The sequence below is a fragment of the Typopeltis vanoorti genome, chromosome 18 (assembly GCF_054136105.1).
Source record: "Typopeltis vanoorti isolate ZY-2024b chromosome 18, IOZ_Tvanoo_1.0, whole genome shotgun sequence".
NCBI classification, from domain to species: Eukaryota; Metazoa; Arthropoda; class Arachnida; order Uropygi; family Thelyphonidae; genus Typopeltis; species Typopeltis vanoorti.
The window spans coordinates 39,550,882-39,574,076 of record NC_143566.1 but is presented as its reverse complement, the minus strand read 5'-3'; the positions used below and the strand labels follow the sequence as shown (position 1 = coordinate 39,574,076).

General features: G+C 36.2%; 1 protein-coding gene across 1 annotated transcript in view; it reads left to right on the top strand.

The window, feature by feature from the left end:
- The window catches only part of kis (chromodomain helicase DNA binding protein kismet), a 945,984-nt gene that overhangs the window by 404,182 nt on the left and 518,607 nt on the right, over window positions 1-23,195 (top strand). The window contains exons 25-26 of the mRNA XM_090408660.1: window positions 5,389-5,681; window positions 22,106-22,193. Of these exons, the coding sequence (XP_090264786.1) occupies window positions 5,389-5,681; window positions 22,106-22,193 (381 nt within the window). The remainder of the gene's footprint in view (window positions 1-5,388; window positions 5,682-22,105; window positions 22,194-23,195) is intronic.

Sequence of the window (23,195 nt, the reverse complement as noted above, 5' to 3'; positions counted from 1 at the left end):
TTATATTTTGTCGTTTCCATTTTCGTTTTCCCTTTTCCATTCCAGGGTCGTTTCCCATAGATTCAATCCGATTATCTTTTTCTGTCAGCTTACAAGTATGGTTATGTTCTCCATGTCAGGGGACAAGCCTGAAGATGGAATAGTTCAGTGGTAGGGCTGCTACCTTAAGGCTTCTGAACTTGCCTTCTTCCGAATTTAAACCCATAGGAGGAATAGGGCATATTGAAGGGGAAAGGGTAGATTAAAGAAGAAATATAGTAAGGTTTATAGAGAGGACATAGTTGTAAGGCCAGAAATGAAAAAACCCCATGGCCCTCGAGTACTCTAATAGCAGCACAAGGGTCATAAAGTAAGAAGAGTTGGCTGATAAGGTCTTATAGGAAAGATTAAAGTAAGTGGGTCTTCCTCAAAGTAGAAGAAGGAGAGGATAGATCCAGCTAGGGGTCCATTGGAGTGCCGCTTCCCTTACAATCAAGGTGATTGCCCCTTATGGCCCTGTTGGTCCACGAGTCCTTATTCATTATATTCGGACCACCCCATCATATGTATATACACACACACACGCACGTGCATGTACACTATATATATATACATTATATACATTATATATTTATATAATTTATATATAATTATATATATATTTTATATTTATATTTATATATATATTATATATTTATATATAATTATATTATATATATCATTATAATACATTATATATATATCTTCTCGGCTAATCCTAATGATGATAACCAAAGTCACAAAGTCTGCTGGGAAAAATCTACAAACATCTTCCGTTGCAGTGACGAAATAGAGAGAAAAATTGTGGAATCGAGAGAAATCATCTTCAATCCTGTTCATCTAAATAACAACTTAAGCTACAACCTCCCAGATAGTCATTCAGCTGTAATCATGTATTGGCGTTCACGTGATGCAACAAGCACGCACTCTACCAACAATGCAACAAATGAAAGAACAGCTTAAAATACAACTACAACGTTTTAATGCTAATTATGTATAAAGACTGTCTATGTTGTTCATAGTCTTTTAACCCTCAGTGTTTAGTGTTTTTTCTTTTATAATGTCACCTGAAGAAGGCTGTTACAGGCCGAAACTAGTAGTGTGTTTGTATTAAAACCTTTTTAATTAAATCTCGGTTCTAGTCATTCAATTTTTTTTTTCATAAAACTATGTATGTTAACCGAGTCAATGATCATTCTGTCATATATATATATATATAATATTTATTATTAATATAATAATAATAATAATAGTTATTATTATAATAAAAATTAATAGAGGATTGATACAATAATATTTACTACAGGCGGTATAGCTGAAGGCAATAAGATCAGATCAAATTCAGATGATATAAAAAGGTCTTTCAATTTTTTTATATTAATATTTTGTAAGGAATATACTTTTGAGTAAGAGCTGATGGTTTTGTTCGTAATGGCTCTTGTGCTTAGATGATATGGCGGGTTCAGGTTCATAATACCAAAATACCAAGGGGATGTGTTAGACACCTGGGAATCTAAGTGGAAAAAGCCTCTTTAGGTGGAGAAATTAATGTTCAAACCCTCCTGATAGAACAAAGAAAACCAGGCCAGCACTTTAGCACTACATTCAGATATTCCTTTAGCATAACCTAGAGAGAAATCCAAGAGATATCTTCCTGAGACAGACTCTGGGAGTCTAAAACTGTTAAACACTTTGGTAATAAAGGACTCATTGAAACAGACTGATTTCAATTCACTTCTTTGAGTAATAGGTTGTTTTAGAATATCAAGTGTGAGCAGGGTGGAACACAGTCTCAATAGTTCAGATGATGTGATGTAGCAATCATTATGCATTTCTTTTCACTATACTGAGAAATGCAGACTATCATCTGGTTGATGAAAAATCATTAAATCTAGAATGGCTTAATGCTTGTTTTTCTACTTTTCTAGAATAAACTGAATTCTAGGATGATTTTTTTTTTTTTTAAGATTGTATTTATTCTAAAGACAAAAAAAAAAGTAGAGAACCATTCCACATAGCAAATATATCATCACTATATCTGCTCCACAACATGGAAATGTCATTAAGGAGATGACGTGGAAATTGCTTTCTAAATTGGAAAGTATATGAAATGAGACTTTCTATATCTTTACCTTTGATCTGCTGATATAATTTATCTCTAACAAAATAAATAGAATGGATAGTAAAGTCAAAAGGTTTGATAATCGGAAACAAAATCTTGTGTAAGTAAATTAATAATATCGGTAATAGGAATGTTAAAGAAACATTTCTTTTATAGAAAGATCATAAATTTTAAAGTCTAAAGAGATTTTAATAGGTGCATTCAGTTTTTAATGAAGATTCATTGTAATATAGACAAGTAATTAGAGATTTGTTACATGGGATAATCAGTTTAGTCAATGACAGGTCTTAAAGAAATGCCAGATTTATGTATCTTTCTAGTTTTTCTTTAATTCTTCACCCCAAATTACAGTAATATCAACTTATTTATCCATTCTTAGACAGATATCTTGGCTTGACACACTTTATGTCAAAACAATGCAGCACATACGACAAGCTTTTAGTCAAAATCATCAACTGCATTAACAGCATAATTTTATTGAAAAGGCAACACAGGTGATTCTTACCTGCTGCAGAATTAAAGAAGTGTTTTTGATAACCTAAAGCTCATTCTAGGTTATTAGAATTAACCTAGAATGAGGTTAATTACAACTCTGGGAAGCATAAAAATTCTTGGCCCTTTTCAACATAGGAATCATTTCCCTTAATGAGTAACTTCATTAGTTTCTAAATATTATTCTCCATGTTTCATCCAATTCGATCTACTTGGATTCACTTTAAATGAAAACTACCTCCATCACTATTCAATTCCAAAATCCTAATGATTCTGGAATTGAAATGCTCTTAAATCTTTAAAGAAAAATACTGAACTAATTATTACTAAAAGCTGACAAAGGCAAAATGGTAGCTGTAAAAGATGGGAAGCAGTACTTTAGAAAGATTTCTCTGCTGCTTCATGATTTTTCTATTTATTGTCCCTCTCATCTGATCTTATTAGCCAGACTAATAAAGTTAATAAGAAGATTGATAATGTCTTTAGTTGGGATGAAATATTAAAGGAAAGGCTAAAAATCTTTTATGATTATTCTTCCAGATTCTGTGGGCTCTCAAAATTAAAATTCATGAACCCAACATTCCTTTAACATCTGTCGTTAATTGCATTACCTGTCTTATGAACAAAGTCTTGAAATAACTCGTGTGCATTATTCTCTATCTTGCTGCAAAATCAGCATCACATATTAAGATCTCATTGGACTTTAAAATTTGTGATCTTTATTGATATTACTATTACTATTTTTGACACCTCAAGGGAGTCCAAGACTCATCGAGGGTGGGCACATACTCTACAACTCTCCATCTCCACCCCTCATCCACCAACTGCATTATCTACACCATCTACTGTCTACCACTACTATTTTCACAGACAATCACAAACATCCATGCCCATGGTAGGATTTGAATTCGCAGCCTTTTGGCTGGAGAGCAGATAACCATTTGGCCAATTAGGAGGGGAGAAAAAAAGTGAATGTATGGGTGACAATTCATTTTGTGTCAGAATGATTTTTGACCCATAAGATTAAAAATTCTGATTTAGAAATTATTAGTTTTATCTTTTTTTTTTTTTTTTTTTAATTTTAATCACATCTCGTTCATTATGAATATTTCAGGTAATGACATTAATTTATGCCAAAATAACATTTTGAAATTAAGCATTGTGTTCCTTTTTTTTTCTATTTCTTGCAATTTTCTTTGTCTGCTGATTTTAATGTTATTTGCTGGAAAATTCACTTTTTGTCCAGAAAGTTTTGAGATTTTGCTGTTTGTAAGAGTGATCTTAGTGATATGCAGTGGGACTTAGGCCAAAATTTTTTAGTGGTTCATTACACTGTATTATTTGTTATACTGATGTTAGCTGTGTGCATCCACTGTGACATTCACCTGCAGTTCGTCGTCTTTGGCTGGCCTAGTTGGCTGAAGGGTTAATGGAATTACTCTCCATGCAGCATGTGTTGGTTTGAATCTCTTATTGGGCATGGACGTTTGTTATTTTCTTTATGAAGGAGATGAATTTCTTTGCCTGGTGTGAGACCACCACCTGCTTATTTTGGAGACTTAAGGTACCTTGAAAAAGCCCTGTATTTACTGGAAACTCTTTAGTACAGTGTTACTGGTCTGTATAAAAAATAAATTTAAAAAAAAAAATGTTTAGCTTGCCTATGGTGCTGATAAAGTATAAGTTTTCAACCAACCACTGTGCATGTGAGAAATTGGGGGTGGAATCTAAGCCTAGGTAAAGAAAAATTATTTCATTTTCCAGTTCCACTATAAGCCTTACTGGTTGGGTTTGAAATTAGTGCACTAATGTATATTGAATGCTCTCATTTTGCTGTACAAAAATGAAGTGTAATTTATTCTGATCAAACCCATGTAAACAGTTTACATTAAAAAGAGTTTACTTACATTTTTGAAAACCTGGTACTAGATTCATGGTGCTCTAAGTTCACATCTCTTATAATTTTAGGCTTACTGCTTTACCACACAACCCAGAGTAGTTCGTTTTATTTGAATATTCTGTCTGTCTGCATATTAGTTGAGTTCTCTGATGCATTTATGGACTATACTAAAGTAATATTGGGACACCAGCTATTTTGAATGAAACATGTCGATGTATATTTTTGGCTACTTGAGTGACAGCATACCTGCTCATGAACAAACAACTTTGGCTTTGAAAATGCAAAAGGGTGAGGATCACATATTTCTTGGGGAAAGAATCGAACAGAGGTAGAGGGTTGGATAGAATGTTTATGACTCTGCAGAAGACAGAATCTACCCTCTGCTCAGCTCTACACGATCCACTGTCTGCATTGTACATCTACTATCCACTTCATAGTATTTTTACCTTTTATCTTTCTTGTGTTATCTCGATGATTTGCCTTTGGGGGAGGCGGCAAGTTTCTGAAATGTAAAACACTGTTACTGCTATATGATACCATGAACTCACCTTCATCTTTTTAATTTCTTGAGCTTTCATGACAATGAAACATACATCTGTTCCTTATGAAGAGAACATGTCCTATTGTTCTTCTAGATTTGTTATGGAACATTAAAAAAAAATCAATACATAAAATTAAATATAATGCAAACAGATGTATTTCTAGATTTAACTGTACATTACTTCATTCATGTTAATTTTATCAAGTTAGTTCGCAAGTATTTATTGCCTAAAAGTAATTCAGTGAATGAGACTGTATATATCATTCTGCTACATTTCTTGTATTCCCTATCTTAGGAGAGATTTTTTTCTTTCAGAATGATCTGATAATTCAAGAACCAAGAAGGCGCACACAGACGAGAAGATTTGGCACTGATGATCATATGCTTGATCTCTCTGATTTGGAAAGCACCGATGAAGATGAGGAATCTATTTCAACACGCACACGCGGTGCAAAAGGGCGTGGATCACGTATTTCTCGGGGAAAGAATCGGAACAGAGGTAGAGGGTTTGATAGGGAAAAAGAGGATGAAATATTGGAAGACATAGCACCTGGAAACTGGACTAGAGCAGAATGCTTTAAAGTTGAAAAAGGACTTTTGACTTTTGGGTAAAATTATTTTTTATGTCTTCCATGCATTGTATTTAATTTTTTTTAATGTCTTTAAGTATTATGAATTTTGTTACCTTAAAATGTGGCAAAATGTTTAAATGTAACTCAGGATTTTTCAGTTAAGACAATATACTGTGCTTGGAAGATTGGCAGGGTGAAGGTGGGGAAATTACTTACTATATGCTATAACTAAGGAAAAAAAATTAACATCTGAAAAAGTATGCATAAAACATGGAGAGCATAATATATTGAAGATGAATCTAACCAGTGTGTGCTGTTGTTATTCAAGTATTGCATTTTCTCCTACAATAAAAATTTCCAGATAAAGAAGTGGCCTGTCATATCTCCATTTTTTATGTTAAAGGCATCTTAGAATGTATAGCCAAACCAGACTGGCAAGGAATTCGATCCACTCCAGGCTGGTCTAAAGGCAGACTTTTATCTTCAGCTGAGCCTAGATCCATTGGCCTACTAGTGTCCTTCCATCCTATCAGCAAGATATCTAATTTTCTAGGCTCATCTAAAGATAATTGTTTGCCTTTAGACCATCCTGGAATGGATCAAATTCCTTGCCAGTCTGGTTTATCGTGTTTTGGCCAAACAGGTAGATCTAGTATGTTGCCAGATCTACCTGTTGCGATTCCATGTTGTGATTGAACATTTAGACTGTCTTAAGTGCTACGAGCCAGAGCAGTCGGGACTTGCTGAGCATGCTATCACCATCGGACACCAAATTCTTTGGAAGAAAATGAATTTAATTTTTTTTTTTCATAAAAGTAATAAAAAAAATTCTTCTTAAAATTCTACTAGAAAAAGCAATAGATAAATATATAATACAGCTTTTGATAAAATATTACTCTAAGACAAATGCAATAATTAAAAAGGACTCATCACAACAGGATCCATAGAAATCCAAAAAGGAGTAATGCAAGGATGTCCACTATCCCCATGCCTATTCAACACATATCTAGAAAAAGTTGTGAAGAATGCAATAGATGATGACCCTGGAATTAATATCAATGGACTAAATATAAATAATATCAGATATAGAGATAATCTTGTTCTTATTGCAAGAACCACAAATGAACTACAAAGATTGATAAACAAACTAAATGAAACCTCTAAAATATATGATATGGTAATAAATATACAAAATACAAAAGTGATGAAAATGGGGAGGAACAAAACTAATATCTCACTCACCCTAAATGGAGAACAAATGGAACAAGTAGATAACTTCATATATCTTGGATCAAAACTAACAGAAACAATTCGTGTTTAGAGGCTTAAGTGCTATGAGGACATCATGTTGGAGGCTTAATTGAATGTATACAGCACTCAGAAAGAATTAACATAGGTTTAATACTTCTTATATTTCGTCCTAGTCACTAGGACATCTTCAGGGATTATAAAAACAACTAATGTAACATGAACACAAATATTATACAATACTAAGCCCAACCACGTGGGTGACACTAAAGTCCTATCTAGGTGGAGCACCCTCTAAGGGTGGTTGTAGGTGGCCTGGAATGTAAGGTGGTACCACCTTACATTCCAGGATGATTGTTTCCCAAATCTTCGGAAGCTTAATGCAACCGTATTTATTGAGATTTGGTTGATTTCTGAGAGCTGCTGCTGCTTCTAAGAATAGTCTCTCTTTCTTGAATTTGCTATGGTGGAGCATGGTAGTTTTCTTCCAAGAGACCCAGTGAGTTCAAGACATCTTTTTAAAAAGATGTCTGGATACAAGAGTGATACCGAACTGCGTTAAACTAAAGGCCAATTTCCATTCCAAAAAAGCCCTCTGCATATATAACCGTGCCAGCCTGGCATTACTACACGAGCAGATCGCCTCGACTCGTGCCACCCTCTCAGTGACGAACGCCGCCATTGGCTCCTTACATTCAGAGGCTCTCCACCGTTCTTAACCCTGAACTTTGGTCGATTCTCTCTCGCATTTCGGATACTTCCGCACAGAAAGAATGTCAAAAAATAAAAAATAAACACGTCAAGAAATATAACAACCTGGTTAAAGACAAACCACAACCGCAAAATCAACTGCTCCAGACAGTAGTAAACCTTTCTTCCAAAAGGCTCAACGACGATGCCGTCAGCGGCCTATGCCTCGGCCGTAATTTCGCCGATGCTCCGAAGGAAGTGGCGGTGCTTGATGTAATGTTTAACATCGAACATGGGATCGGTCGCTTACCATCAGAGATAGCCAACATCCTCGCTTATTCTTCGCCTCCAAAAAGTAATTTATCGTATGCCCAGTGCACGGCTCTCCTGAAATTACGCAAAGAAAAAAGTATCGTCATCACCAAGAGGGGATCAGGATAATGCCACAGTCGTTCTTAATACCAGTGAATACAATTGTAAAATGAATATTATCCTCCGAGATCGCGCTACCTACATCCCACTAGAACACGATCCCACAAAAACACAAGTCAAGAAATTAAAAATCTTACTTAAAAAAGTATCTTCCTGGCCCCCTGACATCACGAAAAAACTTAACCCCCCCAATATATGGTTTACCAAAAATCCACAAACCCAATTGCCCACTTAGACCTATAGCAGATGCCACCAATGCACCTTGCTACAGACTGTCTAAACAGCTGGCCAACTCTCTGAACCCCCCCCCCCTCTTCACTGGAAGGTCCACATCCTATATAAAAAGCTCTATCCACTTTAATGCCCTCATAGAAAATTTAACCTTGAATAACGCAGATATAGGTAAACTTTGATATCTCCTCTTTGTTTACCAATATTCCCTTAACTGACACCTTATCTCTCTTAGAAAACGTTTTTCCATCTGACATCTTATATCTCTTTTCCTTTGCCATTAACTCTGGGTATTTTTCTTAGAAGAACAAAATCTACACGCAGATAGAGGGAACCGCCATGGATCCCCCTCTCTCATCCCCTCTTGCCAATTTTTATATGGAATATTTCGAAAAACGAGCCATAGACTAAGCCACTCTCAAACCTTCTATCTGGTTAAGATATGTAGGTGATGTGTTCTCTATTTGGCCTCATGGCCCAGACACGTTAGACTCCTTCCTCAGTTATCTCAACAGCCTACATCCAAGAATCCAGTTTACTATGGAAAAGGAAAAGAACAATTGTTTACCCTTCCTAGACACCTTAGTTACACACCTGCCTAATGGTACACTTGCCTTCACTGTATACAGAAAACCCACACACACACACACACACAGGCAGATACATTCACAAACTCTCACACCAACCCTCTCAACAATATGGCATTATTAAAACTCTTACCAGGAGAGCCCCACAATCTTTGTTCCAATGGAACCGCCCTCACTACTGAGCTTAACCACATACACAGCACTTTCCTCTCCAATGGCTACAGCGATCACAGTATCAAAAAAATAACCAGTTCCTCCCCCATTTCCCATCCTTCTTGTCAACAAGAATTTAAAAATGCCATCACCATACCCTACATCCATGGCCCATCCGAAAAAATAGCCATGATTCTAAAAAAGTACAACCTACACACAGCATATAAACCCCATCACAAACTTGTTACCCTTATCCATTCTACTAAAGATCAGTTCCCTCCTCTCTCTCTGCCTGGAGTTTACAAAGTACCTATTCCTGCAAGCTGACATACTTTGGACATACAGGCAGATCGGCATCCATCTGCCTGGAGGAACACAAGTCTTACATCTGTAAACACAACTATGGTCAGTCAGGCTTGTCTGACCATGTCTTGGACACCACCCACAGGTTCTCTTGGAAGAAAACCACCATGCTCGACCATAGCAAATTCAAGAAAGAGAGACTATTCTTAGAAGCAGCAGCTCTCAGAAATCAACCAAATCTCAATAAATACGGTTGCATTAAGCTTCCGAAAATTTGGGAAACATTCGTCACCAGAGATCCCACCTTACATTAAAGGCCACCTACAACCACCCTTAGAGGGCGCCCCACCTAGATAGGACTTTAGTGTCACCCATGTAGTTGGGCTTAGTATTGTATAATATTTGTGTTCATGTTACATTAGTTGTTTTTGTAATCCCCAAAGATGTCCTAGTGACTAGGATGAAATATAGGAAGTATTAAACCTATGTTAATCCTTTCTGAGTGCTGTATACATTCCATCAAGCCTCCATCATGATAACAGAAACAATCAAACACAAAATAGCGATAGGATGGACCACCATGGGAAAATTACAGAAAATCTGGAAAACAAACAAGATATGTAAACAAGCCAAAATCAAACTATATGAATCAATAATCATACCAACAGTTATCTATGGAGAAGAAGTATGGACAATTAAGAAAATAGAGTGAAAAAAAAAACTGTTAGCATTTGAAATTAAAATGCTTAAGAAAAATAAATAAAACAAGTTAGAAAAGAAAACAAATAGCACAGTTAGTCATATATATATATATATATTTTTTTTTTTTACTAAATAATTTAAGGAAATTACAACGTAAACTAGGATATACATTAAAATTAATTTTAATATACTTCAATATTTCGGCAACGTCACGTTGCCATTTTCAAGAAACTTAAGAACAAGACACGTGCACGAACAGTAAGTGAGGACAAAGCAGGAAGCTGTTATTTCTCCTAAAGTCCTGATGGTGCCCCCATCAGGCGGACAATGTTGGTATTCTTGGGCGATTGGGCTGAAGGTCCTGATGTAGGTTTCCCAAATTTGAGGCAGTCTCATGCAGCCAAATTTGTTGAGGTTTGGATTGTTTCTTAGGGCTAAGCTGATTCCATGAAAAGCCTTTCATATTTGTATTTACTATGGTGTATTATCGTGGCTTTCTTCCACCTTATTCTATGGCAGGTATCCAGCGCATGGTCAGCAAGACCAGAGTGGCTGTATTGGTGAAATTGGATGCAGTCCTTGTGTTCTGAAATTGATATTTGCTGTCCTGCCTGTTTGTGGGGGGAGAGGTTGGTCTTTAGTAGAGCGGATAAGGGATGCCAATTTTTTTATATAGTCTGTAACAAGAAGTTAAGTTGTGTTTTTTTAGGATTTTTTCCTAGGTGCCTCTGATACAGGGTATGGTGATGGATTTAAAGTAATCCTTGTTGTGTGTGTGTGGGGGGGGTTACTGGTTTCAATATTTTTTTTGGGGGGTAGCTATTGGCTGAGAATGTGGTTTAGTTCTGTGGTTAGGGCATTGTCATTTGAGCAGATAAGTTTAGCCCTGTTGTGTAGTGTCTTAATGACTCCATATTGTTGCGAGGTGGGGTGGTGGGATTGTTGGTGAATGTATCTGCCTGTATGGGTGGGTGTTCTATAGATTGAGAAAACGAAGGTTCCATCAGGCTGGCGGGTGACTAGTGTGTCTAAGAAAGGAAGGCAGTAGTTTTTTTCTTCTTCCAGGGTGATTTGATTCTGGGGTGTTGGTTGTTTAAGTGTGTTAGGAAGGAGAGGAGTGGATTGGAGCGAACACATCATCAACATAGCGAAGCGAAATGGTTGGTTTTTGTGGGACAGAGTTTAAGGCTTTCTCTTGAAAAGTCTCCATATAAAAGTTAGCCAAGGGTGGGGGAGAGTGGTGAACCCATGGCTGTCCCCTCTATTTGTTTGTAGAATTTTCCTTGCCAAACAAAATAGCCTGAGTTCATTATGAACTGAAATAGGGCTGTGATATCGAAAGGAAATTTAGCTTGGATTAGCTCTACGGATTTTTTGAGTGGGACATTTGTGAATAAGGAGGAGACATCAAAACTGACCATTATGTCAGCGTGTTTGAGTGTAAGGTTTTCTATGCTGGCTTTGAAGTGGGCTGAGTTTTTTATGTGTGAAGGTGTGTTGCCAGTATAGTGTGAGAGAGCTTTGGCCAAATGTTTAGCTAGTTTGTATGTGGGGGGAATCAATGCCATCCACTATGGGACGTAATGGCACATTTTCCTTATGTATTTTTGGGAGTCCATAAATACGGGGTGGGGGGGGTATGGAGTTAAATGGTTTTAATTTGTTAGTGATTTCCACAGGCCAAGAAGTGACCTTCTTAAGGAGCCTGTGGAGTTTTCTAATTTGCGAGTTGGTGGGATTGTACTCAATAGGGAGGTAAGTAGCCCGATCTAACAATAGGGCTTTCTTGTTTTTCTTTAATTCTAGTAGAGATTTAATTTCTTTACTGGGCATGTTGGCTTTTGGTGGTTTAGCTTTGGTCAGAACACAAGCCACATCCAGTCTAATATCATTGCCGACGTGGTTTGGAAGGTGTCGTATCCCGCGTTCAATTCGTATCATAATATCTTCAGCAGGTATTCTTCTGGGCACAATGGTGAAGTTGTGGCCACGTGCGAGGGTGTCGAGTGCTTCAGGTTTCACACTAAATGACGAAAGGTTGACTATCGTTTCGATAGGAAGTTGTGGTTTTGAGATAGTTCTTTTTTAAAATTTCAAATTTTTTGATGTGTCGATCTCATACTTTTCTGAATTCTTTCTCCGATGCAGTGCACGAGATGTCATATAAAATAAACCAAATTTCGTGGCTTAAGGTGCTTGAAAGATCATCTTCGAGTGCCTGGATAGCTGAGTTAGCATCATTCGGGAAACGGCGAGTCATGGCGATTTGTTCCTAATTGAAAGGAGGCAGTTAGTGAAAGAAAGAGACACAAGGGCTGATATCATAGACACAAGAACTGACATGGGAGACCAAGAATCACCTGGCTGAAATCAATAAAAAACATTTCAGGATGTAGAACTTAATGAACGAACTTTTTCGAAAAGCAAGGAATAGAGAAGACTGGAAGATCCTGTTAAATGGAAGACTCAACCCGTCTTAGATGGAAGAGAAGAAGAAGAAAAGTAATAATCTCTTGGAATGCTTATACAAAGAGTTGTGAATCCTTGCTACATCAACTGAATCTAAATAGAAAAAATGGGCTTGAATTATCCCTATTGTGAGAAGTAGTCCTTCACAAATTCCAGAATTAGCTTAAATTTAATTATATACTTATTTATTTTTTTATTTTTACTCTTGTCAAAGTTATTTTTGCTAGAACTTTAATGTAATTGGATCATGATGCTCTACATTGTGTATCTGTAGTTGGTTTGTTTCATTGTTAAATTTACTGTTTTTTTTTTTGTTGTTGTTGTTTAATTGAAAGTCCTACTAAAGATGTTCTTGATACTAAGTTGAACATTTTATACTAATAAAAATATATGCATAAAGTAAATCGATTTTATTTTATTTATTAATTATCATGTCTTATGTTCATATACAGGGTGTTCGGGATAAATTTGACAGTTTCGTAAGGAAAAAGAAAATCTTCTTTGTATCTATTAAATTTAATGAATTGACAAAAAAACATTACAGGCAGAGTTAATTACAATACTATCAACAAGATTTACTCAAAATAACCACCATTAGCATCGATCACAGCTTCAATTCTGCTTCGGAACCTCGAACAAGCTGATGCTACAGTCTCCCTGGGAAGGGCCGCAAAAACTGTTTTAATTTTATCCATTAACTGGGCTTTTGTATTACTGGAAGTGCGATTGGTGTCTTTTTCAACTGCGCCCCATACAAAATAATCCATGGGGTTAAGGTCTGGGGAGTTTGGAGGCCAAACATTTGGACTGGTGAAGTCGTAGAAATTTTCAGACAACCATTTTTGACTTTTCCCAGAGGTGTGGCAAGGGGCCGAATCCTGCTGCCATACATACGGCCTACCATTGGCTACCCTTGTTATCCAGGGCTTGACTACAGTTAGCAACTCCACGAACAAAGCCCGAATTCCAATGCCAGGGTTCTTCAACACCTGTTCCTGCAGATTTGCGAGGAATTCTGCTGTACGAACGCAATCAGATCGTCTGCTAGGGATCTTTCTTCTTGCTACATCCTCGTAGTCACCATTGCAAGTCTCTAGTTCATGCCTGATTGTTTTTACTGTATTCAGGGAGCATTGGGCAGCAGTCGTAATATCCTTATTTTGATGGCGGGCACGAATCATCATGATACAAGTTATTCTCTTCCATGATTCAGGTGGGTTCCAGCTATCCATCCTTTCTGACATCTTGTATATGAATGAAGAAGGGTCCAAACTTTTAAATGAAGAGAAATGTGTGTTAATACATGTAACTTACGGAAAAATATAATTAATTATAAATATGTCAAATTTATCCCGAACACCCTGTATATATATATATATATATATATATATATATATATATATATACAGGGTGTTCAAAACAATTAGGGGATATTTTAGTTTCTGTGGAATAATTATAAATTTCTGCAAATAATTATAACTATTGGGTACTTTATACATGAATATATATTTCTTACTTATGGATAGGGTGTAATTGATGAGATACTGTTTAAATAATCGATATTTATTACAAAGTTAACAAATTGTACATTTTGGCATGAAATAATTTTAACAATAACAACAAGAATAGCCAAAAACTCTTTCGTTAATTTTTAGTAACGCGTATGGTCTCCGTTAACAGCCAAAACAGCGGTACATCTTGATTGCATGGACCGGATAAGATGATCAAATAGTTCTTGTGGGATATTTCTTCACTCTTCTGTGAGAGCAATTTCGAGCTCTTGAAGCGATCTTGGTGGCACCAGTCGGGCAGAAACGCACCTACCTGAAGCATCACAGCCATGTTCGATTGGATTACAAGCCGGTGAACAGGCAGGCCAGTCCGTTTGTTCAATACATTCTTCCTCAACCACTCTTGTACCAGATTTGCATGGTGTGGACAAACATTGTCATGCACAAAAATGAATTCTTGGCCAATTGTAGCAGCATGTGGACGAAAACTATAGGTTCCAAAATCTCATCGTGATACCTTTGGGCTGTTAAGTAACCGTCTCTGATAAAATAGAGATCAGTATGTCCACATATACTTATTCCAGCTCATACCATCCAACTCCAACCTTGATATTGGGGTCTTTCACGAAAAAACTGTGGATTATTTCTTGTTCCACTTTCACGCCATATCAAGATACGTCGGTAATCTGGTTGTAGAGTTTACCTGGACTAGTCACATAAAAGTACACGAGCCCAATCCTCATTTGTCCAATGTGGTGTTCCTGTGTCCAAATTCTTCGGACTCTTTTTTTTTTTTTTTTTTTTTTGATTTGCAGTAAATGGAATGCAAACAATTGGTCTTCCATCATATAAACCTATGGCATCAAGACGATTTCGAACATTTCCTGTCTCCAGAAAGCGGTTCCAAAGTAGCGAAATTACGCTCTGATATCCCGGAATCCATGGCTTGGAGAACCATGGATTCCAGGATATCATGTTGCTCTGCCATTTTTAATAAAATAATGGGTGGTAGGTGACAGAAGGTTACAATTAAAGTGATAATGATGCACTGTGGAAGTGAGCTCAAAAATTCTCTCATAGCAACACTGTTATTATGTTCTTCTGCAAACTGCATGTCACGCAGTTTAAATCCTGTTTCAAAAGATGAACGTTTACATTTCTGTTGGCTCATTTTCAGGCTAGGTTTGTTTAACGAATAATATTTAAAATGTAATAACCGATATAACTGTGTTATTATCCCGCCAAGGGGACGGGATATTAGCACTACTTACATTACTGGCTTTATGTGCAGATACGATGCGCGATTGGTCGCCGAATGCAAGTGGGTCAAGTAGATTTGGTTGCATAGGCATTAGGTAGTATATATTATGCATGCAAGTCTAATAAGATGTTATATTTTTTAAGATACGCATATAATGCGAACCCCTAACTTTTGACCATAAATTTTAACCATACATTTTTTGCATTATATGCGACAATATACGGTAGTTTTAAGTAGGAAAAAAATTAATATCACTTTGAAAAGAACAAGAAAGTTTTAAAATGTTTATAAAGAAATTATAAAAAGTTGAACAGATTTTACAGGTAAACTGTCATCTCAACTATACAAACATTATTGAAGAAAAAATTAACCTGTTCAAAAGCAAGAACCACACCTTAGAGTCCCAGAAGCAAACTCTGAAGGAAACATTCATTAATTCAGCATGAAGTTGTCTGCAAAAATAGAAAAATAAAGCAGCATGGTAGACACATGACATTAAAGAAGCAGTCCTGGAAAAGAAGAAAGCATACCGAACGTTTCTGTCAAAGAAGTTGGCAAAGGCATTAAAAGAATACAAAGAAAAATGTAAGAGAGCTAAGCTGTACATAAAAATAGCTAAACAAAAGTTGTGGTGAGGCATTTAGTTAAAATGTAGAAAATAAATATCAAAAGATGACAAAATGTTCTGTGGGGGGGATATTGAAAAGTACTGTAAACGGAATTAAAGGTGATAAAGATGACATGAAAACTGAAGATTCGTATATTCTATATGTCTGTAGATTACTCCAGTAACTCTTAAACGAAACAAGAAGTGACAGCATTAGATAATATATTCAAGAGAAATGCAAACAGCACTACTTATCAATATTTGAGGTAGAAAAACCATCAAAAACTTGAAATGTGGAGAAGCAGTCGGAGTAGATGATATTTGCCCAGAAATGCTCATATATGAAGGTATAAAAGTTTTGCACTAGTTACACTGCATAATTCATGGTCTGGGTGAATGTAACAGCCGTGACTAAACACTTGGAATTTGTCCATGTAATTAATTATTACCCATATCTGCTTCCAGAAACCCTCACAATGGGCCTATTTTTGGATATCTAACATTGATATGTCAGGGCACTAGATTGATTACATGTTGGCTCTCCAACAGTGAAAGACAAGCATCTTTGATGTGCACACTTGTCCAAGAACACTTCTGTATTGATTAATAAGAGCCAAAATAAGAGTGAGACTCTGAAATCTTCTAAGTCAGGCTCATCCTAGGATTCCAAAGTAATTCTTAAATAGGTTCACAAATGAAACATCAACACAGTTGGATGATCTTTTGGAGACTAGCGAGAAGAACTCAATTGAGATGCTCTTGGAAGGAGTCAAGATTATAATATAGAGTACCACCCAAGAATTATCTAGACGCAATTAGAAGATCCTTAGATATCTCATTCAACGTGAGAACTAATTGAAAGGAGGCAGTTAGTGAAAGAAAGAGACACGAGGACTGATATGTCTATTCCTTGCTTTTCGAAAAAGTTCGTTCATTAAGTTCTACATCCTGAAATGTTAATGAACTTTTTAACGAAAAGCAAGGAATAGAGAAGACTGGAAGATCCTGTTAAATGGAAGACTCAATCCGTCTTAGATGGAAGAGAAGAAGAAAAGTAATAATCTCTTGGAATGCTTATACAAAGAGTTGTGAATCCTTGCTACATCAACTGAATCTAAATAGAAAAAATGGGCTTGAATTATCCCTATAGAGAAGTTAGAAAACCAATGAGACACGCTAAGGGAAATTTAAATTTTTATGCTAATAAATGTGAAGAATTTCCAAGTGCAGAGGCACATTTATAAAAGGATGTTTTGTTTAGTTTGTGACCTAAAGCATAAGTTTAAGTACAAATTAAATGTCATAAAAGACAGGAGTTGGGCAGTATTAAAACTGGAAATCAAAAACAGATGGAAAGATTACTTTGAGGAACTGCACAGTTGATAAAGAAACTTCAGAAGAGCTCTCTTATCAGAAAAATTTCAATTTGGAACCTCCTCTACTTAATCATAAGGTTGAAACAGCAATTAAACAGCTTATCAACAATCATGATCATTCTAAATACTATTGAGGCCAAAATTGAAGCAAAGATGTTGGAGAAACAAGCAAATTTTTAGGAAAACAAGGACACCAGAGATCACATCTCTGTATAAAGAATTTAGCCTTCTTATAGTAATGTGTTTCATATACTCCTCCAAAGCATTTGATCTTGTTCTGGATATGAAATTGTGGGATGTAATAAAATTAGTGGGTTTTGCTCAACACATTAACAGGTTGATAGCTAACTTTTTCAGTGAGCAATAAGCCACAGTAAGAACAGGTGTTGGATTAACTGTAATTGGCTTCAGGTCAGCTAGCAAGAAGATAGCTATTTGGGATTGTCAACACATTTTTGAAGGAAGGCAGCTTCACTATTTATGTAGATGGATCATAGGAAATCAAGCTTCAGGAATAAGAAGGCAAAGAAGTTATATCAGAGTTAGGGGTGGGGTCAAAACAGTAGATGAATGATATACATTATGCATCTATCAAGAATAATATAAGACAGAGAAAGTCGAAGAAAAGTCATTTCCAGATTTGACCTTATCTTGCATGGAATATCAGGATGCACAAATCACATGTTTTCCTTATGGTAAAAGGAATCATATACAGTGAAATTTGTACAGTTAAGATTTACCTGTGGTGGTTGTAGCTGCTTAAAAGGTGTGGTCAATACAGATCATGAAATGTTTGTCTAAGTTGAGGAAAGAGGTGCATATTATTTGTTTTCCTTTGAGAATGTTTGTGAAGTGGATGTAGAGGTGACTTGCAAGCTCTATATTTTATATTTTTAATATGATTTTTACATTTTTTTTTAAACTATGGAAACATAGTTTATGGAAACATAATGTCACCACCTGGATGATATATTCTTGCAAAGTGCTCACTCAGTAACTCAGCTATCTCAACTGATTCAGTTAACTCTCTACCATCGGCATTCTTTAAAATCATTCTGCCATGTACATTTTTCCTTTTACTTGCTACATATCTAAAAAACTGTTTAGGATTCTCTTTAGCCTGCATGGCCAATGTTCTTTCGTAATCCTTTTTTGCTTTTCTTACCACACTCGTCACCCTTCTGGCCTGCGCTTTATACCATTCATGTGCCTGTCGGTCACCTTTCTCCTTAAATTCCCTCCATAGTTGTTTCTTTTTTTTTTCCAGCTCAAGCTTAATGGTGTTATTCATCCATTTAACCCCTACTTGATTTATTATTCGGACTTTAGGTATACAGTCAGCCATTGCTTCATGCAAGCACTTCTTAACCACCTCCCATGCACTATCAACTTCTAGTCCTTGCAGTTGTACATGCCATGGCACTGAGCCAATCAAACTCCTAAGCTTGTCATACTTTCCAGCCCGATAATTCCACATGTACCCTGTCTTAATTGAAAATTCTACACCTTTAGCCACCTCCCAAGTCAAGACCCTATGATCACTCTCACCGATTGGTGGCAATGTGGTCATATTTGTTACAGCCAAATCCTCAGATGTAATTACTAGGTCAAGCACTCTCTGACTCCTAGTATTTTCCATTACATGCTGTCGCAGATAGTTATCCCTTAATAACCGCATAAAATCCAATTCCTTCCTCCCGTGTGTCCTCTCCTCACTCCAATCAATGCGACCATAGTTGAAATCTCCCATAATAATCACCCTCCTTCCACTCATTTTTTCTATTTGCTTGTGCATACTGTCACCACCATCTTTTCCATCACCTGGTCTATAGCAGCACCCAATTGTATATTTAGTTCTGCTAGCCATAATCTCACACCAAATGGCCTCAAATGTGCTCTTTTCTCTATCCTGCAATTCAACTTCTATTCTCCTTGGCTGGAGCTCATCAGCTATCATCAACAATACTCCTCCCCCCATTTTATTCTCTCTGTCATTCCTGAACACACTATACCCATCACATTCAATCCCACTAGCTATATCATCTACAGTCAGCCATGTTTCACTAATACCAATAACCTGTGGTCTGGAAGTGCCAACCATGGCCAAAAACTCTTCCTTCTTGTTCCTAATACTTAGTATTAGTGTACATGAATTTAAGACCCGCATTAGCCCCAACCCTACCTTGATGCCTTATATTAACTATCCCACTCTGGTTTGTTGTCCTTATTTGCTCTAGCATATTATATTCATTCTTACATTCAACTGCCTCCCTAAGGACTGTATATCTACTCCCCCCCCCCCCCTTAACGAATCTAGTTTCCCTGAATTTGCACATCCACTACATTCAGCAGCACTTTCTCAAGTCTTCTTACACCATAACCATTCAAATGCAAGCCATCCATCTTATATAGATCCTTTCGCCCATCAAACTCACTCCACACGTCCACAAATTCCACACCACTCGTCATACATAACCCACGCATAAAGTCATTCGCAATTATGGTCCTCCTTTTAAACATTTCACTGTCATACCGTGGCAAAAGACTAATCATTCTAACTCTTTCACTCTTTTCTTTTGCTACCTCAAACAATTCATTCAGGTCTTCTATCATTTTCATTTTATTTCCTTTCAAATCATTCGTACCTGCCACAACAATCATTTCTTTCACCCTTTCCTTTTGCTCTCTAATAGACTCAGTTACATCCTTTATGGTCGCACCAGGTTGGTACGATTTTGTCAAATCCTCTACTAACACACCTTATACTAACGAGTCTCCATACAGCACTCTATCCTTCATTTTGTTCATGTTCACATTCATACGCCTATTTTTCCTGTCATACCTTTTATTATTGGTTGGTTCATTCATTCGACTTTTGTTCATGCACTCTAGCTGCTGTTTTGCCCTTTCTATCGCACCATTCAACAACGCGATCTCATTCATTGCATCTATCCCTTCTTTTTTATTCTCTGAGAAACCATTAATACTATCATTCACACTTTCTACATTCACACTCTCATAATTCTCATGTACAATCTTGCCGTTTCTTGTCATATCGTTATTTTCTTCATTCTGAAGATTGACAAAAATATCACACTCACGATCCGAAATACATTTCAATTCCTCATTCTCCCTACATTTTCTACACACATTCAATCCTTTATTATCATCGATCCACACTCCGACTACACTCCGTAAAGCGTACATTTCACAGCTAGTACACTGACTCATTTCTTTTATACTACTGTTCTTTGATAACGATGGCGAACCATCATTACTGGCTGCCATTTTCCTTCGTACAGGTGCCATAATTATTGCAACGTGTTTTATCAAATAATAAGTTATATACACCAAAAACACACAAACAGACGCACTAAAATACGCAAGGCAAAAAAACTACGCAATATTAACTAATTTTATCAACGATAACTGAAAATAATACTTATCTTATCAGGAGCTTGCACGAACACTACACACTACGATATAACCTCGAACTCAACCCCCTATGGGATACAGAAGCAAGCGATGGGAACTTATACCACCTTTACCACTAGTTGCCCTAATCCTGAAAGTTCTTCAGGCACAAACTTTGTTTGCTTACTCTTGGATAAAGGATAAAACCAAATATATAATTAGTGGCATAGCCAAGTTAAAAAACTTCCATAAACTTATCTCTAATCCAGAGAATTTTAATAATGGGGTGTGACACCCTTTGGCAACTTGTATAGGTAAATATGACTTCTCCATTACTTCCACCTTAGTATCACCACCTCTGGGTCTGGCTGTCACTGATGAGACCTCAATAAAGGTCGAAACCAGTCTGGGTAGTGAGCCTTCCCTTAAATCATAGCATTATACATGTCCACAAGGATATGCTTTGCATTATGGGATACTAAGGCAAGTGATGAGAACTTATACCACCTTTACCACGAGTTGCCCCAGTCCTGAAAGTATTTCAGGCGCAAACTTTGTTTGCTTACACTTGGATAAAGGATAAAACCAAATATATCATTTATCAGGACCTTTCAGGGTAGGTTAGCTAATCTCAGGTGGGATGGTTTTTTCTTCCTTTAAACTTAGGATTTTCATTTCACAAAACTAGCAATCCCACCAGAAGAATATATATGCAGTGGACAGTCATAAGATATGTAAGTAGATGGAATTAACACCCCTATGAGAGAATTAATTGGGTTTCAAAGAAAGGAAGTTGATTGACCTTAGGCTCAATTGCCTGTCAAGGGGAAAATTCCATATACTCAACTGTATGTTCGATTTAACTCACTCCATTAATGTCTTAATTAATTTTATATCATTCCTTGAAGGATTTCCAAAAAAGGAAGATAGTAAGTGCCTCTGATCTCTGGAATTAAGCAATCCTTGAACCAATTTAGGTGATAGTATCTGGAAATATTTTATGCTTCTGACAAAGTGATTTCTTTTGCCTGCACAAAGCAGCAATTTGTTAGTCTTTCATCTGTGGGAATAAAATATAAAGAAGGTCTGAAAATTATATACTTTATACAGAAAAGTTATTATTGAATAGTATATGGAAGAAAGGCTGATAAACATATATTATTTTTATATGCTTTGAAAATGAAATTTTCAGTAATGGTTATAGCTTATCAAGTTTCATACTTTTCAGAGGAAGTTACCATGGTATCAGTGCTCTTGAAAGCACCAGACTTCTTATATTTGATTTTTATAGTGGTTATGGTTAATAGTTCTCATCAGAAAGAGATACCAAAATATAGTTCCTATGACTTGTAGCTGAAAGTAATGTCTTCCTTTACTGCAACTAAACTTGATTGGCAGGCAATATACATGAAATAAATAAATTTATAATACAACAAAATTGCTGTATACAATTTTTCTAAATTATTTTTAATTTAGGTGGGGTCGTTGGGAGGAGTGCTTGATCTTAGGTAATTTTAGAAGACGGCTTACGCTTAAGGATGTTGAAGATATTTCAAGAACAGTGGTAAGTAGTATGAAAACAATTTGTATAAAGATTATAATTTATCCATTAAAAATTCTTTCCAAATACTGCTTTCTATAAATGTTTCTGTTATGCACCAAAGTTGATAATCCTCAAATTTCTTCATTCTCAGGAGGGTATTCGGAATATTATGGTAGTATAATATGGAAAGTTTTGCACCATTACACACTTCCTATCAACAGTTTTCCTCCACATTAATCTGTTACATGTCAGGATTGTCACCAGTATTGCTGGATCTTATTTCAGTCTTCTGAGGCACTTCTTACTCTATCAATCCAAACTAGATCGTGGTCATACTTTGGATCTTTTTCATGCCTTCCTGGTAACAATTTCAACATTGTCTTACATACAATTAATTTAGTGCTTTGAAACTAACCAACAGATAGTTTGGAACTAACTCTCCCATCTGAAGACAGTCACACACACACATCATTGATGTGTGTGATTAACTTCATGTGGTAGATGAATTTTAGTGCCCTGTGTGAGGCCACTGTCCAGCTAATGGGAGGGGGGGGGGTCCTTGGTGACTTTTAAAAGTTCCAAGTTTGGCCTCTAGCTCAGGATTTCAAGATTATGTTAAAATAAATAAATAAAAGTAATGAAAAAAAAAATCCTTAGCTCATTCATGTTGCAAAGGTGCTAATGTTTACATAAACTTTCCGTGGATGGAAGCCACCTAAAAATATATTTATTCAGTTGATTTCCTGCCATATGAACTTTATTGATTCTCTTGACTATGCCTATATTTAAATTGTCATATTCACTAAAATTAACTGAAATGTTTTATTTGTTCTATAAGTTCTTCATTCAGGTTGCAGTTGATGTTTTCATTGCACTTGTCTCTTTTTATTGATGATTTTCATAACAAAATATTGCAGCAATTTTTCAGTTTATTTGGGGAATCCTGCAGACTTGTACTAAGTTTAACAGTATGACATCATCTGCATAAACATCTGATTTGAATATCTCAAATTCTGATATCAG